The sequence below is a fragment of the Pan paniscus genome, chromosome 6 (assembly GCF_029289425.2).
Source record: "Pan paniscus chromosome 6, NHGRI_mPanPan1-v2.0_pri, whole genome shotgun sequence".
Taxonomy (NCBI): domain Eukaryota; kingdom Metazoa; phylum Chordata; class Mammalia; order Primates; family Hominidae; genus Pan; species Pan paniscus.
Genome location: NC_073255.2, coordinates 167,326,144 through 167,343,888, shown reverse-complemented (window position 1 = coordinate 167,343,888; position 17,745 = coordinate 167,326,144). Strand labels below are relative to the sequence as shown.

The 17,745-nt window shown below is 42.5% G+C and overlaps 1 protein-coding gene across 2 annotated transcripts in view; it reads left to right on the top strand.

The window, feature by feature from the left end:
• COPG2 (COPI coat complex subunit gamma 2) overlaps positions 1-17,745 on the top strand; it is a 162,587-nt gene that overhangs the window by 144,016 nt on the left and 826 nt on the right. For both annotated transcript variants that reach the window (XM_034964992.3, XM_055114877.2), the window contains exons 21-23: positions 16,185-16,282; positions 17,018-17,156; positions 17,454-17,552. In XM_034964992.3, coding sequence (XP_034820883.1) covers positions 16,185-16,282; positions 17,018-17,156; positions 17,454-17,552 — 336 coding nt within the window. The remainder of the gene's footprint in view (positions 1-16,184; positions 16,283-17,017; positions 17,157-17,453; positions 17,553-17,745) is intronic.

The following is a 17,745-nucleotide window of genomic DNA, read 5'->3' as shown; positions in this document are numbered from 1 at the left end:
CCCTCACTGCTGCCACCATTGCCACAGCCTCTTTATCCCCAGCATGCTGTACTGAGTCCATCTGCTGTTTGAAACCATCCTACCTTGTCTGTTCCACCATGTCGGACACAGTCCTTTCCTCTGTCGAACTCAATCCACCTGACCTTTCATCATCTCACCACACCCTTCATTGACACATGGTCCCCTGTGTTTCCAAGGTAGCAGCACTTCTATGCCCTGCTTCTCCCTTGGCCTCCTCCCACCTCTCTTTCATTCCTTGCTTATCTTACCCACACTATGCTTTGTCATCCATGAACTGCGTTACACACTTTGCCCCATCTGGGGTAAAGTCCCTGGATTCTCTGCATCCGCTCCCTCCCTCTTGGCGCCCGGCATGCCTCCTTTGCTGCAGCGCATCCCTCCTGCTCTCAACAAGCTCTCCTCTCTTAGCTGCTGGGCTCCATTGCCTGCTCCGACTCATTCTTCTTGCCCATTAGGGAACACCTCTCCTCTGTCCTCCTCTCCCATGTGTTGCACACTCATCCCCTGATGTCCCAGCAGTCAGCCCCTGGGGCCCAGGTTGGTCATTTCTCCTGCTTTCCTCCTCAACTGCATAGCACGGTACTGTCCCACCTGCACCCTCCTGCATTTTTTCAGCACAATCTGTGATTCTCCCACTGGCCTAATTCGTGATCTCAGGTACTCCTCCCTTCTTGACCTGGCCCGGCACCCGCTGCTCTGCCAGATGCAGTCATCTCTGCATCACACGTACTGCACTGAATCCACCTGCTCTGCCCAGCTATCAGTGTCCACATCCCAGTGGTCCAGGCTATGGGTACCTTCCAGCACCCCACAACCCTGACTCCCCAAACCTTCTCAATTCCCTTTGCATCCTTTCTTTCACATTCTTGTGAAAACATTCTGGGGAACATGCGCCTGTGAATTTCGTACCTTCTTCCTGTCACCACAGCAGTTTTGTCATCAGCGCTCACTGCTGTCCCGCCTCCACCTACCCACCCTCATCCCCCTGCCCCGCCAGCACAAACGCACCCAGTCTCAACCTGACTTTCCTGCCCTGCCTGAGACCCGCCTCCTCCGCTCCTCCTGGGTGCTCCTGTCAGTCCCACCCTCCTCCTGCCTCCTCCCTCAGCGCCCATGTCTTCAAGATGCTTTCTTTTCCATGCCATCTCCATTCCCCTTTGCGCCTTCCCTCCCCATAACGACAGATCCCCTGCTCTCTGCTCTCACCCACACAGCCCACTTCCTCTGAGTCACTGGGCCCTTCTCTGGGCCTCACTCCTCCACCTGAGTCCTCGAGTCTGGGACCGAGGCGTTGGAAACCCCAGCTCCACCACCGTGGTCCCGGTGCCTTTTCAGCTACATCCATTTGTTCGCTGTCATCCTTGTCCTGGTCTGTCGGGAACTGTGTTCCCACACCTGACAGTCTTGACCCTGATGGCCTCCATCAGCCCCGCCACACATGCATCTTCCCCTCTCACTCCACATGTCTGTCCGGCTCTCCATCCTCCCACATCCACCAGTGATTCTCACCCGAGGATGCAGGACCCCAAGGCGGCCTATCAGAAACATCTTTTGGGCTCGGTTTCTTCTTTTGCTATTGTCTATATCTCTTTTAGAGGTTGCTTTTTTTTTCCTTTACTTTTTCTGAGCTGAACACTGCTCACCCTTCAGATGATTGGATAGGCCTGCTTGGGGGTCCATGCCCCCAGCCCTCCCTCGGGTGAAACCCACCCCCCACCTCAGATAAGAATCACTGATGTGGACAGCCACCTTGACTCCCTATGGCCACCTGGACTTCCCTGCACTTCCGTCTCCCGTTTGAGGCCTGGAGCCTTCTTTTTTTTTTTTTTTTTTTTTGAGACAAGAGTTTCACTCTGTCGCCCAAGGCTGCAGTGCAGTGGTGCGATCTCAGCTCACTGCACCCTCACCTCTGGACTTCAAGCAATTCTCCTGCCTCAGCCTCCCAAGTAGCTGGGATTACAGGCATCCACCACCACGCCCAGCTGATTTTTTTCTTTTTAAGTAGAGACAGGGTTTCGCCATGTTGGCCAGGCTGGTCTCGAACTCCTGACCTCGAGCGATCCACCCACCTCAGCCTCCCAAGCCTGGAGCCTTCTTGTGCTTGCATTTACTGTTGAAGATCATTGTTTTGAAGGGCCAGAATGCCCCTTTATACCTGTTTTTGTTTGTTCGTTTTTTTACTACTTCTTTCATGTGCTTTTTATACTTCTTACTTAGCATTTTTCGTGTTTTTCGCATTCTAACTAACCTGGTAGTCTTCCCATGGAAGCACTTTCTTTTGTACATTTCCTTTTCTTCTGCACATTTCCTTTTCTTCCTCTGGCATCCTTCCACCCCATTCTTCCCACGCCCCGTTTCTCTACTCCACACTCACCCTCCGACTCTTGAAAAGGATTTCTCTTCAAGATCTACATTGAAACTTTGACCCTTCAGTACATGAAAGCAACCTATACTCTAAACCCCCTTCATATCGGCCTGATAGCTTCCACACCCGTACAATATTTTCTGTTCTTATTTTAATATTTCCTATCCTTGAAGTTTACATACTGTGACACAGGTGGCAAGATTCCACCTTTAGGACTGCCTCCAGTTACTCCCCACTCCTCTTATCCCCATCATGCATTCTTTTTACTGTACTATAGTATTTTCATTATCTTCATTCATACTGTTAATCCATGCATCTTTCTTATCTTTTCATTGTTATTCAGGATGTTTTCATCTCATTTTTGGATTTTCTTAAAGAGTCTCTTAGTCCTACCTGGAAGCTCATTTGGCAATCCATTCTGCACCTCTTTTCTCTTCTTTGACACTTTGAAGCCCCTGTGCCACTATAATCTGTTTACCACTGTCTTTCTGGTGCAGTGAGCAGCCCTTTCTAGATGTGGATGTGCACCCTTCAATTCCATTTCCTGGTTCCCTTTCCCCTGTCTCAGCTCAGTTCCTCTTTACTCATTTCTGAACTTCTTTCCTCCTTTTTGGAATCACATTTAAATATACTACTCAATCTACGGTGCCTCTCCACCTTTTTTGTTTTTTGCCTTTTTCTAATATTCTACTCTGATGCATATAGTTGTTTTCTGACTTGCTTCTTTTCTACCTCACCCTTTTTCCCTTCCGTATCTTTGGTCCATCTTTAATCATATAACTCTTTTCTTAATTTATGCTCTTGTTCTTCTGACCTCATTGTTTCTGGGTTTCCTTATTTTGAAGCTGATTTGCCCTGTGTTTACTTAAGTTACTCTGAAATGTTGCCAAATCCATGCAGTGCTCTTTTTATTTAGTGTCCATCACTTGTTTTCTTCCTTATTCCATATGATACGATTATAGTGGCAAATCTTATTTTTTCGTATGTCATCCTCGCATGACTTTTCCCATCCTAAGGTAAATTTTAAATGCCTTTTCCCTTTATTCTGTTGTTTTTCTTTTTCTGCCTTGGAAGAGCACATTGTTAACCACCCATACACTGTGTGTCACTCCTGTGTATTCACTAAGATCTTGCTGTCAGGCACCTCCTTCTGTTCGCCATTCACTGCTCAGTCCCTTTCGGTATTTCTTCTTTCCAGCATACTGTGCTGAACTGCTTTAGTTCTCTGTTTGTTCCTTGGTAGGATCCCTGCCACTTGCCTTGTTTTATGTCCACTTCACTGAATGTGTCGCTAATCTTTCTGTCAATTGCACTTTTTAATGCAAATGTACTTTCCTGGACACTGTCTCTCTTATGTCCAATTTTTAGTTATCATTTTATCTCGTCCCTTTCTTTCTCCCTTTAAGAACTGCCTACACAGTTTTCTTCCTGAGTCGACTTTTCAAGTACAAGCAATTTTCATTATCCTGTGTGCTTGAATAATAATTTTTGGTAGCAAACACTTACATTGCATTATCTTAAATTTGAAAAAGCTCTTATCCATCTCCCTTTAAAAAAACTCAACCTATTTTCTCAGTCATCACTAAAACACTATGATAAAAGAAAACTTTTAAGTATTTTTCATAATATACACCATTTTAAAGGATAATTACCTAATTATTTAACATATCATCAGTTCATTAGCAGACATGTTTGTGTGTAGTACAAAATGGTCTCCTACTATAATAAAGACTATAATTGCATTTGCCTTTTATACTGCAAGGAACAATGGAATGTTTTCAATATAAATAACAAATGCATATACATTTTTAAATAAAATATAAAAACAAGAAGTTTTTTGGAAATATTTACTTACCAACTGATGAGTTGCTTGAATTGTCCCACTCATATTATGGAGAAGATGACAGGAATAATGCATAACACATTTAACATCCTTCAGCATAGGGAATGAGCCTATCAGCACAAGAACCACGGCAAAAATATGCCATCTCAAGTAGGCTTGGGTGCAAGCTACAAGTTTTTGTTAGCACAAGAATGCTAACTCACTGCACCAGATTTTCTAAGTACATGGTGAGATGTATATATAATGTAAATCTTTTCATATTAACAAGTATTTAGGCTGTATGAGCAGATAGCTGGTGATATCTGAATTCCTTATTCTGGTCTCAATAATATTTGCTGTTTCATACCTTGCATATTCCAAACCCAGACTAATTCATACATTTTTTTTCTCCAACCAAGCATCTTCTCCTCTCCCTTTTCCTTTTTCTTTTTTATATACACAAGTCTTCTCAGTTGCTTAACTTTCAGCCAATCCTAACATTATTTCTTAACTTCTTGGCCAATTTAACATCATACTTACTGCTATGTCCTTTTGTAACTCCCTTTGAATATCTGCCCTGCCATATCGTAAATATTCTACAAATCATTTACCCACTGACTCTATAATAAGTGAATGCTGGATTATTCTCTGGATGTTAACCTTATCATGATTCCCAACCAGTCCTCAACAAATAGCATTCATTTGTTCTACAAAGAATCCCGATCTATACCTGTCAATCCTCATGTTTTTAAGGTTTCCACCAATGGCTTCTTATCAGGGTTTATCTTAATTCATCTCCTTCTAACCTTCCCTAGCAAGCAGTCACTTAAGAAATAAATTTCCCACTAAGACTTCAAGTGCCAGCCTATCCAACTTCTATTCTTTTTCAGACTCCTGATCTTTTCTCATTCTGTATACGGTTCTTCTGCAATCTGACAGTTCTGTTTCTTTAATTTATACTTGATCTGTCTTATTGTTTTTCCACCTACTCAAAACTGCTTTCTAATTCATACAACGTCCCATTTATTGACTTGCTATCCTCTGTTTCTTTTTTCTATCATGAGCTTTGGCTTAAGTATAGAGCAACAGCCATTTTTCCTGTCAATATCTGTGACTATTCAAATAATGTCTTTCCATTTACAGACAACCTGAACATTTCCCTTCTACTCCTTTTCTCCTTTTTCTCTTTCTCCTTTGGCTGCAAACTCCTTACATTTTCTCCAGCATTCTTTCTTCATTCAGCTGTATGATTTAGTGGATATAAACATCTCTTTTGGATGATATGTACGCTCTTGATATTCAGCACTATTCAACCATCTTCCGTCTTCCTCACTTTGTACTTAATCTCTTTCCACCCTCCATTCAGTCTGGACATCCTGGGATCCCTGCTCTGACCCATTTTAAGTCCGTCGCATTATTCTTTCTCTAACCTCCCATTCTGTTGACTCCACCAATTGCTTCAAATCTTTTTCCAACAAAGCTTTCTGGGCAGCAACAAATACTCCAGTTCTTATTTGCTATGTTCTCACTCTCCCCTTTTCTCCCATGGTTGGTATCTAGCTTAACATACAACTCCACTGAACTTGTAATTCTGATTCTTAGTGCTCCTCATCCCGGCCCTCCTTATACCCTTCCCTGTTTAACATTTTGCAAAATTGCATTGCATGCTCAGCACCCCAACCTAAATCTAACATGTCTTCTCCTTCCTTAATTGTAGCTTCAATTTTTCTCAACTTTTTCCTTCTCTACTCTTTTTTTTTTTTTTTTTTTGGAGACAGAGTCTCACTCTGTTGCCCAGGCTGGAGTGCAGTGGTTCCATCTCGGCTCACTGCAGCCTCCACCTCCGGGGTTCAAGCAATTCTCCTGCCTCAGCCCCCCGAGTAGCTGGGCTTACAGGCATGTGCCACCACACCCAGCTAATTTTTTTGTATTTTTAGTAGAGACGGGGTTTCTCCATGTTGGCCAGGCTGGTCTCGAACTCCTGACCTCAGGTGATCTGCCCCCCTTGGCCTCCCAGAGTGTTGGGATTACAGGCATGAGCAACTGTACCCAGCCTACTCACTCTTTTTTATACATATCTTAATAGTTGCTCTTACAGCCAGTTCTAACATAATATTTCTTTTCTGAGCAAATCTTAGTATCATACTTCAGCAAGTTCTTCCTAATTTCCTTTATTTGCACTGTCATATATATTAACATCAGTATTATCAGCTTCCATCAATAATCACAGTGATGGATACATCATTCTTCTCAAGGTATACTCTTGAGGTATACTCCCTCAATGCCACCCACCTGCTCCATACCAAATACAGATCATCTTCTCACCAAATAAACCACTCACCCATGCTCTCCAGTCGCTCTCTCAAACCAGTCTTTCAGGTGCTATCAGTGGCTTTGAATCAAGATTCACCCTGATCTTCCCCCTCTACCCTTTCTTATCAACAAAGCTCTTTAATTAAAACTTTTCATTCCCCCAAAATGAATACACCCACTTCTTCCTATCTTGATGTTACATTTGCTTCAGATCTTTTTTAAAGAAACCAAATATTGCACATATAGTTGAGACTTCCTCGGTATCACTCCCCAAAATCATTTACCTCTATCCCTTCCAAGGGAAAATCACTACATGAATCTGATACTTATCCTCATACATATTTTCATAATTTTACTACATATCCATAATTAATACTTAGTGCTGTATTTGCAATGCTGTATAAATGTATGTATATGTGTTCTCAATAGAAAAAACTTCCCATCAAGACTTGAAGAGCTAGTCTGTTTTCTGGCTCCTGCTCGTATTCAGGCCTTCGCTGCTCTTCACCATCTACACCACTCATTGCAATCTTCAACAACACACATTCAACCCATTAGACTCCTTCTGAGATTTGACAGATTTCTCCATTCCAGTTCTTTTTAGTCCACAGCTTATTTGTCTTTTTGCAACTTGACCACTCAGAACCCTGCTCTAATTAACACAGTGCTCCCATTACTTAGATGAAAAATCCTTTCTTCTTATTCTGTTATGCTCTATCATATCTTACCTATCCATTTTGGCTACTAGCATTAAATTATCATAGCAATGGATATAGCATTATACTCTTGAGGTTTACTTCCCTCATGATTCCCTACCAGTCCTCAAGAAATACAATTAATTTCCTCTACAGACAAACTACTCACCCACCCTCCCTAAATGGTCAATACCAATGTATTTAAAGGTTGCTAGCAGTACCTTTTTAGGAGAATTCATCTTAATAAAACTCCCTTAAACTTTCTTATTAACCAAGTTTTTAACCAAAAATTTCTACCTACAGCATCAAGAGCTAATCTACTAATTCCCATTTCTGCCTGGGTCCCCGAAGCTCTGTTAGATGCACCATTCATTACCATTGGGCCTTCCCACCCAATTTGACCACTTGGGCCCATTTTGAGATCTTAGCAGTTTCCCCTTTTAAAAATACATCTGATCTGCCTAGTTGCCACTCCATCTACTCTTAACTTCTGTCTGTTTTATATGATGGTCCTTTACTCAGCTAGCCAGCTCTCTCTTCCTTCTTATTCCATCATAACCTTGGTCCAAGAATGGTTCCTTTACCCCCCAGTCAATACCTGCCTTTCCTCCAGTCATCCCCTCACATCAGCAGGAACTCTTCACTTTCTTCCTCCATTCCTTTCTTCCTCATTTTGCCCCAGAGAATCATGCTGCTGTATCTTCTGTGTCTCTCCTTCTTTCAGCTGTCACCTGTGTGTCATTCTTAGGGACTCAGTGGGTTCTTCTGGATACTCCCCTCCCCATGGGCACTTGCTGCTCAGCCCACTGCCCTCTGCCCTGTGCCACATTCTCCACTGCATTTGTCTGTGCTCTCAGATCTGCCTACACTTTCATAGGATTCTTGCCACTGGCCTGCCCTTTATGCCCATCCCATTTAGCCTCTCTCACCTCTCACCATACTGACCAAACCCATTACTTCTAACATTTTTCCAACAAAGCTTCCTGGACAGCAAAACCTTATGCCCTAGCTCTTACTTTGCCACCTTCTTACCTTACTCTCTCCTCGTTAATACACAACTCTGACAAATTCCCAACTCTCATTTCCTAATATTCCCATTTAGCCCTCTTTAATGCCCTTCCATATCTGTTGTTTTTCTGCACTGCATGTTCTGCCCCCTACCTCATTCACACGTTCTCTCTCCCTATTTAGCATCCAACTTCCATCTTTTGTTCTCTCCTTCTGTGCGATTTTTGCATGTAAGTCTCCTCAGTTGCTTCTCTCACTTTTGGCAAGTCCTAATATGTTTTCTTAATTTCTGAGTACATCCTTAATGTCCCTCTCAGAACATTTTTCCAGATTTCCCTTTGGAGGCTTCCCCTGTATAGCCTAACCTTTCATAGTGATGGATACATATTCTTTTTGAGGTTTCCTCCCCTCATATCCCCACTCTCTCCCTCATTCAAAACCAGTTTTCTACTCTTCAGATAAGCCTTCCCTTCCCCTTAGATAGCATCTAACCTGGCTTCTTTATTTTCCATCATGACCTTTCGCCCAAGTATGGTGCCAAATACCTCCAGTTAGTATCATTGACACTTTTTTTGGTCAATACTAAGTGATGCCTTCTCGTCTGGAAGCAATTTTAACTTCACTATTGTACACCTTTTTATTTTGCCTTATAAAAACTATATTCGGTATCCCTCCTTCATTCAGAGACTCGGTGTATGTCAGTTCCATAGATTCAGTACTGTCTTTTGGATAAACAGACCCCTCATAACCTCAATTCTTACCTAGCCACGTTCTCTCCTTCCTCTGTCTTCTTGAGTGGCTGTGACTGGATTAACATAAAATCACTCTACCAGAGTTGCTACTCTCCCCGTCCCAGTATTCCTCATCCTGTCATGCTTCAGTGCCCTTCCTCACTGGCCCGCTTACTGTGCTGCAAGTTCAGCCTCCAGCCTCATTCATTTATCCCTTCCCTTTTGTACCCTCCATCACCTCCATTCTTTCCGTCTCTCCTCTCCTTTCATTCAAGTCTCTTCAGTTGCTTCTTTTAATTTTCAGCTGACTCTAACACGACAGTTGCTAGCAGAGGCTCTTTATCAGAATTGTTCCTAGCCTGCCTTTGTCTAAAGCAGTGGTTCTCCAACTGCAGCTGGTTAAAACAAGCTGCAGGGCCTTACCCCATGATGTGGTTTGGATCTGTATCCCCACTCAAATCTCATGTCGAATTGTCATCCCCAGTGTTGGAAGTAGGGCCTAGTGGGAGGTGACTGGATCATGAGGCCAGTTTCTCATAAATGGTTTAGCACCATCCCCTTGGTGCTGTTCTTGTGATAGAGTTCTTACACGATCTGACTGTTTTAAGTGTGTGGTACCTCCTCCCACTCTCTATCTTTCTCCTGTGAAGTGCTGGCTCCCCACCATTCACCTGCCGCCATGATTGTAAGTTTCCTGAGGCTTCCTCAGCCATGCTTCCTGTACAGCCTGTGGAACCTTGAGCCAATTAGACTTCTTTTCTTTATAAGTTACCCAGTCCCAGGTATTTCTTTATAGCAATGTGAGAACAGATTAATGCACCCTGAGTTTCTGACTGACTAGGTCTGGGGGAGAGGAAAAGAATTCATATTTCTAACAGATTTCCTAGATAGTGCCATGTAACACATTCTAAGAAGCATTGCTCTCAACTTCTCCCTCAACCAAGCCCTTTAATTAAAAATCTCCCACTAAGGCATCAAGACCAAGTCTACTGACTCATTCCTATTCAGGTCTTTCCTTCTCTCCTATATACTAGTCACTGCAATCTGGCCTTACACCCACTGAATTTGGCCAGTTGGGCCCATTCTGAGATCTGGCAGGATTCTCTGGCCATCTTTATGGCGCTGTGGTCTTTCTTATTACCACGCCACCTTTTCAGAATCATTATCTAGTTTATTTAATGCTCCCCTTAGCTTTAACCCCTCTTCATGTCTTTTGGCCCAAATATGGGACTATCTCTCCAGTCAGTCCTGCCATTCTTCAAATGACCTTTTCATCTGGAGTCAACTTTAATGTTTTCTGCTATTCCTTTTCTCCTTGTTACCTATCTTGCCCTAAAGATGTACGCTACCTTATCTTCAGCCTCCCTTCTTTTAGCTGTCATCCATATTTCATTCAGATGGACTCTGTCTCCTCCTGAATGGCACTTCCTAGCCAAATTCTCTCTAGTGTCTGTCTCTCATCTGTAGAAAATCTTCACATGACAGAGTAACTTCTAAGAGTAACTTTAATACAGCACTTACATGATATTCATTTGTTTCTCCCCTTTGGTGATTTGCCCTCCCTTAATTATATAGAGTAAAATTTCATCTACCATCTGTACCTGGAAACAAAGAAGTTTTACCCTTGAGATGGGTTTCCAACATGATCTCCAGCCACTCCTCTTCCAATATTAGTCATCCATTCTACAAACTACTCAAAGATCTATCCTGGTGTCTTTAAGTGCTGCCCTATTAGGGCTCATCTTAATCCATCTCCTTCTAATCCTTGTCATTAAACTTCTCACAAAAGCTTCCCATTACTTTTCAAGCACTTGTTCTTCTTCCATTGTATCTACTGCTTTTCAAAGTCTGCAATTAAGAGCCAACATATGACTGAATAAACCCACATTTTTTAAGGGTTTACAAGATTTCCCATTCTGGGAAACACTTTCCTCATTTTACCTGTCCATGCCACTCCACCTACGCTTACCTACTCTTTGTATAGTTCTCCCTTTACACAGCTTCCAGTCTCTCCTTATTTAATCTTACACTTATGGGGCCGTATCCCTCCTGTCAATACCTGCCAATCTTCAAATGACTCCGTCTCTTCTGCAGGCTCTTCCACTATTTTCCCCAGTTGACCCTAGTAGAACCACTGTTACTTAGTCACTTGTTTTTTCAGCTATCATCTTGTGTATCATTCTCATGAATTTAGTCTTTTCTTCCTCGTCACCTCCATACTACTCTGAAAACACTTGCACTTTCAGTTCATTCCAGACCTTCATAGGGTTCCTGCCACTGCCTATGGCAAGAATCCATTCCATTTAAACTCCTTGACCATTCACTCTATTGGTCACACTTGTCGCTTCAAACATCATTCAAGCAAAGATTCCCAGATGGCACTTCCTCATGACACCAGTTCTTATTTATCTACTTATTCTTTGTATTCTCTTTCCTTCTTTGGTTGTAACCCAGCTTAACTCACATCTCTCTACTGCATATGCAGCTCTGCCATCTTCTGGTGTTCCTCATTCTGGCCCTCTTTAATGCCCTTCCCTACCCATACATATATATATATATTTTTTTTTTTCTTTTTTTTTTTAGACAGAATTATTTCACTCTTGTCACCCAGTCTGGAGTGCAGTGTGGCCTGATCTCGGCTCACTGCATCCTCCACCTCCCGAGCTCAAGTGATTCTACTGCCTCAGCCTCCCAAGTAGCTGGGATCACAGGCACCTGCCACCATGCCCAGCTACTTTTTGCATTTTTAGTAGAGATGGGGTTTCACCATGTTGGCCAGGCTGGTCTCGAACTCCTGACCTCAAATGATCCACCTGTCTCAGACCCCCGAAGTGCTGGGATTACAGGCATGAGCCACTGTGCCCAGCCCCTACCCACACTTTATATTCCACACTCCAGCCTAAATCCTACATCTTTTCGTCTTTTAGCTTCCAGCCTCCATCTTCTCTTTCTCTTCCCCTGTGATATTTTCATTCATGTTTCCCTAGGAAATGTCTCTCACTTTTAGCCAATCCTCACATAGCAGAGTAACTTCTAGGCAACTTCAGTGGAACACTGTGCAATAGTCTACGATATCTTAACTGTCAGTCATCCTTTCACTTGCCATCTCTCTCTTTTTTCTTTTTTTGAGACGGAGACTCACTCTGTCACCCAGGTTAGAGTGCAGTGGCGTGATTTTGGCTCACTGAAACCTCCAGGATTACAGGCATGTGCCACTATGCCCAGCTAATTTTTGTATTTTTACAAAAATTTTTAGTAGAGACGGGGTTTCACCATCTTGGCCAGGCTGGTCTCAAACTCCTGACCTCAAATGATCTGCCAGCCTCAGCCTCCCAAAATGCTGGAATTACAAGTGTGAGCCACTGCACCCGGCCCTACCATCTCTACAGAAATAGATATAGACTTTTTTACTTCACTCTTCATAATCACCCATTCCCCATCTAGTAGCAATAATCCATTCTCTGGACAAACTACATGTTCACACTCTCTTAATAAATCAAGCCTAATATTTCTAAAGTTGCCATCTATAGCTTTTTTGTTGTTTTTTGTTTTTTTTTTTTTAGATGGAGTTTTGCTCTTGTTGCCCAGGCTGGAGTGCAATGGGGCTCGGCTCATGTTAAATTGTCAGAGTTGTATATTAACAAGGAGAGTTGTGTATTAACAAGGAGAGTTAACAAGGCTCACCAACTCGGCTCACCACAACCTCCGCCTCCTGGGTTCAAGTGATTCTCCTACCTCAGCCTCCCAAGTAGCTGGGATTACAAGCATGGGCCACCACGCCTGGCTAATTTTGTATTTTTTTTTTTTTTTTTTTTTTTAGAAGAGACAGTGTTTCACCATGTTGGCCAGGCTAGTCTTGAACTCCCAACCTCAGGTGATCCACCCGCCTCAGCCTCCCAAAGTGCTGGGATTACAGGCGTGAGCCACCGCACCCGGCCCATCTATAGCTTTTTATCAGCATTCATCAGTTTATAACTTTCCTATCAAGCAAGTCCTTTAATTAGCCATTCCCTCAAAAGCTTTAAGAGCTAGTCTGCTGCTGCCTCCTACTGAATTCCTTGCTCCTTAACCCTTTCTGTGTATTTCCCATGCAGCCGACCATTTAGACCTAGACAGGATACCCCGTTCTAAATCTTTATTCCACACCTGCTCTGCCAGTAGGCCCTTCCTTATGTAATATTTTCTTTCCTTTGCTTCCAGTCTCTTATTTCATACTCTCTTATGACTTTTGGCCCAGCAATGCTGTCTTACCTTCCTGTTGATGTGTGTCATTCCTTAGTGACCAACTCCTTTTCATCTGAGGACAACTCTAATGTTGCTTTCCAGTACCATTCCTCCTTCCCTTTCTGAATTTGTCCTAGAGAAAAACTCCCTCCCACCATTTGTACAGCATTCCCACAGACTCAACACGATTTTCCAGGTAGGTGTGTATTGCTTATTTTGGCACTCACTGCCCAGCTTTCCTCGATGTCCTACACGCTATGCTGCACCCATTCCTTCTCAGTTCAGTCCAGACCTGCATAGACTGCTGCAGTTAGCCTGTACAGATCCATCTCTTTTGCCCTCTTTCTAATCTTTTGCCCTAGTGACATACCCTTTTCTTTAATTATTATTCTAACAAAGCTTTCTGGAAATACCTCATAAGTGTCTCTTACTTTGTCATGGTCTCCCCCAGGTGGTTGAGACCTGGCAGCTCCCTCCCACCTTTCCCACTCTGCCCTTTGCCACACTGCATTTTCTGTACCCTGGCCCAACTCACATGTCCCTCTCCTGTCTTAGCTGCCGGCATCCATCTTTTCTCTAATTCGCTGGGTTCTTTTCATACAAATCTCCTTAATGGTTGACTCTCATTTTCAGTGAATCCTCACAAGACAAGCTTAATTTCAGAGAACAGTTTTAATGCAGATCTTCAGGGCATTCTTTCCTGATTCTCTTTGGTATTTGCCTTGCTTTGTCTGTGTAACTCTCATATTTACATTATGGCAGTGCATTCAGTATTTTCTTGCTATGGAAAGGCCCCCGCATCTTGCCTCCTCGCCCCATTTCGTCATCCTCTCCAGCAGCTTCGATAGATTACTGCCTAGACTTCCTTAGATCCCTGTAACCTCTCATTGTATCAATGAAACCATTTAAGTAAAAAAATTCCCACTAAGGTTTCAGGAACATTATCTCTACTAACACCATTCCTATTTACTTCCTTAATCTCTTTCTCTGTATCAGGTCCTTATATGTAAGTGTCTTGTCTTTACCTCCACATAAAACTCAGCCCCTGTGCCCAGTCTGTGATCTGCCTTCATACCTGATGTTGTCTCTTTGTCCTCCTCATTTGCTGTAGCCTCTCTGCTTAATTGGAACCACACTGGGTTGCTATATTCTATTGCTTAATGTCTCTCCTGACTCTTCATTCTAACTTGATCATGACCTTTTCCCCTACCATATTCGGTATCTTTCATGGTTTAAAAAAATGCCTCACCTGACCTGTTCTGGCCTTGTGTTAACTTTCACTTCTTTCCCCTTCTCTCTGAAGAAAATCCTATCCTAATTAAACCACAGTCGTTCTTTTCTCAACCCCTAATGGCATTGAAATTGATTCTGCAGGCTTGATAGGTTCATTTTTTCCTATATGGGAAAACCCACTGCCATCGTCTGTTTTCAGCATATTCTGTTGAATCCATCTGCTCTCTGAATTCAAACCCATTCTTCATAGTCCCCACCAGTGGCTTAAATTAGGCACCTTATCTAGCTTATCTCTAACCTTTCAATCTCTTGACTGCCTCAGCTCACCAGAGCCTGTTGGAAAATCATTTGAAATACAAGGTATTTTACAATTTATTCCTAAACAAATTATCTTCTCAGCACCTAGGCATTAGCATGCTTCTTACTGTTTCCAGCTGCCCGGTGGACTTTCTGGCCTCTTTCCTTTTGCCTGTTTGTACATCTTCCTCTGCTTGCCAAAGCTCTTTTGCATCTTTTGAGAGCCAGTTAAATTATTATATAGTTTCACATTTTTTACAGTTTTCCCAGGCTATTTGTTAATCCTGCACCCTCACATGGCACTCTCTTAAAACTTAAAGGATCTATGGCATTGAGTTGTAAAGTCATAGATAGATCACACACACACACAGCCCACACACTTATTTAACTCCTAGACAGCTCCTAGAGACAGAGATCATGTCTCAGTCATCTTTTTATCCAAGTGTCTGGCACATAAGCTTATACCTTTACGTGTAATGTCAACATGTATTGACAGTCACTACATGTGTGGATGGATGAATGGATGGAATTTAAAGTCAAGACTGAGCAGATGAAAGTCTTATTACCCAATCTGTCATATATGGTCTTCACATCTGAGCCTGTTCTTTCCTCTCCTTGCCTATCCCCCAAATAACTTTTTAACTCTCCCAATATCTAATATTTTTTGTACCTATAAGCTTTTTCCAGACCATAGACAAGATCCTAAATGCCTTTTCTTCATCCCTGCTTGCTAAATCCCCTCCTTCAAACATTTCAGAAAATACTGTCTTTACTGTTTATAAAGACTTCACTTTCCAAAAATGTACCCCCACCTCCATTTCTTATTACTTAACACCACTTGTGTGAAAACATACAACTGCCCACTTGCTTTTCCATTTAAGACACTGACTTTACCAATACTAGAAACTCATTACTGACCTACTCACTTTAGGCTGAAGGTTGACAGATAAGCAAGTTCTCTCTGGTGATCTGTGGACCCGCCATCAGTCCACAATCTAAAGATAGTATTGAGATGCTGATGAGATTGGTCAATGTTAATCTGATGACCTGTATGCTTTTTACCACAGTTTTGTTTTGTTTTTTTTTTTTTTTTTGGTCAGGTCCTACAGCAGTGGTTCTCAAAATATTTATTTTTCAACATTTAGGCCCCTTTGATAGGCATGGCAAAAAGCCCCCAAAAGTACCTCTCTGCTGCTTTCTTCATACCAATAGAGAAACAGTCTGCCCATGTTATCATTCCTGTACTGCTGTAACCCACAGCGTGGAATAGACTTTACATTCATGCTTTGTGAGACTGCCTTTCTGACCCGCTTGTAGGCTGCTTTTGAGAACCACTACCCCAGACAACAGGGCATGTGTGTTTAACTGGAAAATGTGGAACACAGTGCTGAGTACAGATGGCACTTCCTAAGAAATGATGGAAACGTCTCCCTTGCACTCCCCACTGATGCAGGTTTGCCTCCCTTCTCCTCCAGTTGCAGGCTCCTTTAGCTGCACCATGAAGTTTACAGTCCGGGACTGTGACCCTAACACTGGAGTTCCAGATGAGGATGGGTATGATGATGAGTATGTGGTGAGTCTTCCCAGCATAGAGACTTTCTTTGACACCTTCACAACACTAAGTGACTTCTGCCTTGAGAGAACATTTTTCTAGGAGCATCTGACATAAACTTAAGGGATTTCTATTCTTCTGAAACAGATGACAAATTAGGAGGACCTGGACTAACCCTCCTCTGTAACTGGACAGCATCAGGCCAGAGAGAATTGAGATTTACCACTTCACCATTAAAACAAACTCACCCTTTTTTTCTTTATAATAGGGATAATTAAGAGATGAAAATAATGACATGATTTTCATTGAGATCAGTTTTATTTAAAATGATTTGGGGAGGGGGTTGGTTTTGTTTTTTGGTTTTTTGTTTTTGCTTCAGCAGCTGTTAGTTTATAGCCAGATCATGGATTAAAAAGCCTTCACAGAATGGAGGGAAAACTTTTTAAAAAATATCAACCTCTTAGTGAATGATCAGAGGGTACCGTGTGCCCAGAACTCAGTGGTCAAGTGTGGGTGCAACATGACTACTCTGTACCTCAGGGCTACAGATGTTGATCTGAGGCTCTTGCCAGATGTTCTATTTTCTTGCTTTCCTTTGCTAAGGGCTACAACATTAGATTTATCCAGACTACAGAACTTAAACTATTTTGGTGGTAGAGTTTTCTCTAGGCTCCGGAGGACCATATTGATTAGTTCCTTTATCTTTGCCCTATAACAGAAAGGACTTTTCTTTACTGACTGCTTATTACCCACTAGCTGGAAGATCTCGAAGTGACTGTGTCTGACCATATTCAGAAAGTACTGAAGCCTAACTTTGCTGCTGCTTGGGAAGAGGTGGGAGATACCTTTGAGAAAGAGGAAACCTTTGCCCTCAGTTCTACCAAAACCCTTGAAGGTGAGACCCATTTTGCTATCAGTATATTGCCTGATAACAGTATATCACCTAACAGGCATATTTGTTACTCCAGAAGAACTCCTTTAAAAAAAACAAAAACTTCATAAATCTCTTACTTAAAAGGCCAGCACCCTGTCTTCATCATCTAATTGATCAGCCATTTTCTAGTCCAGTAGTAGCCTCCCTCTACACATCACCAACAACCCCTTCCACCCCAGCTCCCAGCATACACTGGTGCAGAGGGAGATCCCTGTGCTTTACTTTCCTAATACTGTCTCATACATCTTCTCAACACAGAGGCTGTCAACAATATCATCACATTTCTGGGCATGCAGCCATGTGAGAGGTCCGATAAAGTACCTGAGAACAAGAATTCCCATTCGCTCTATCTGGCAGGTAAGAAGCTTCCATCATATTTTCCTTCCGTTTTCTTGCAAAGCTTAATAGGATATAGATGGGCATCTTATGCCTTGCTGTTGTCCCATCATCCCATTATATGAGTAACAATTTGATACCCAGTCAAAATGAATAATTTGTTTTGCATGCTATTCTTGGTTATTAAGATGTACATTTGGCCCAAAACAAATCT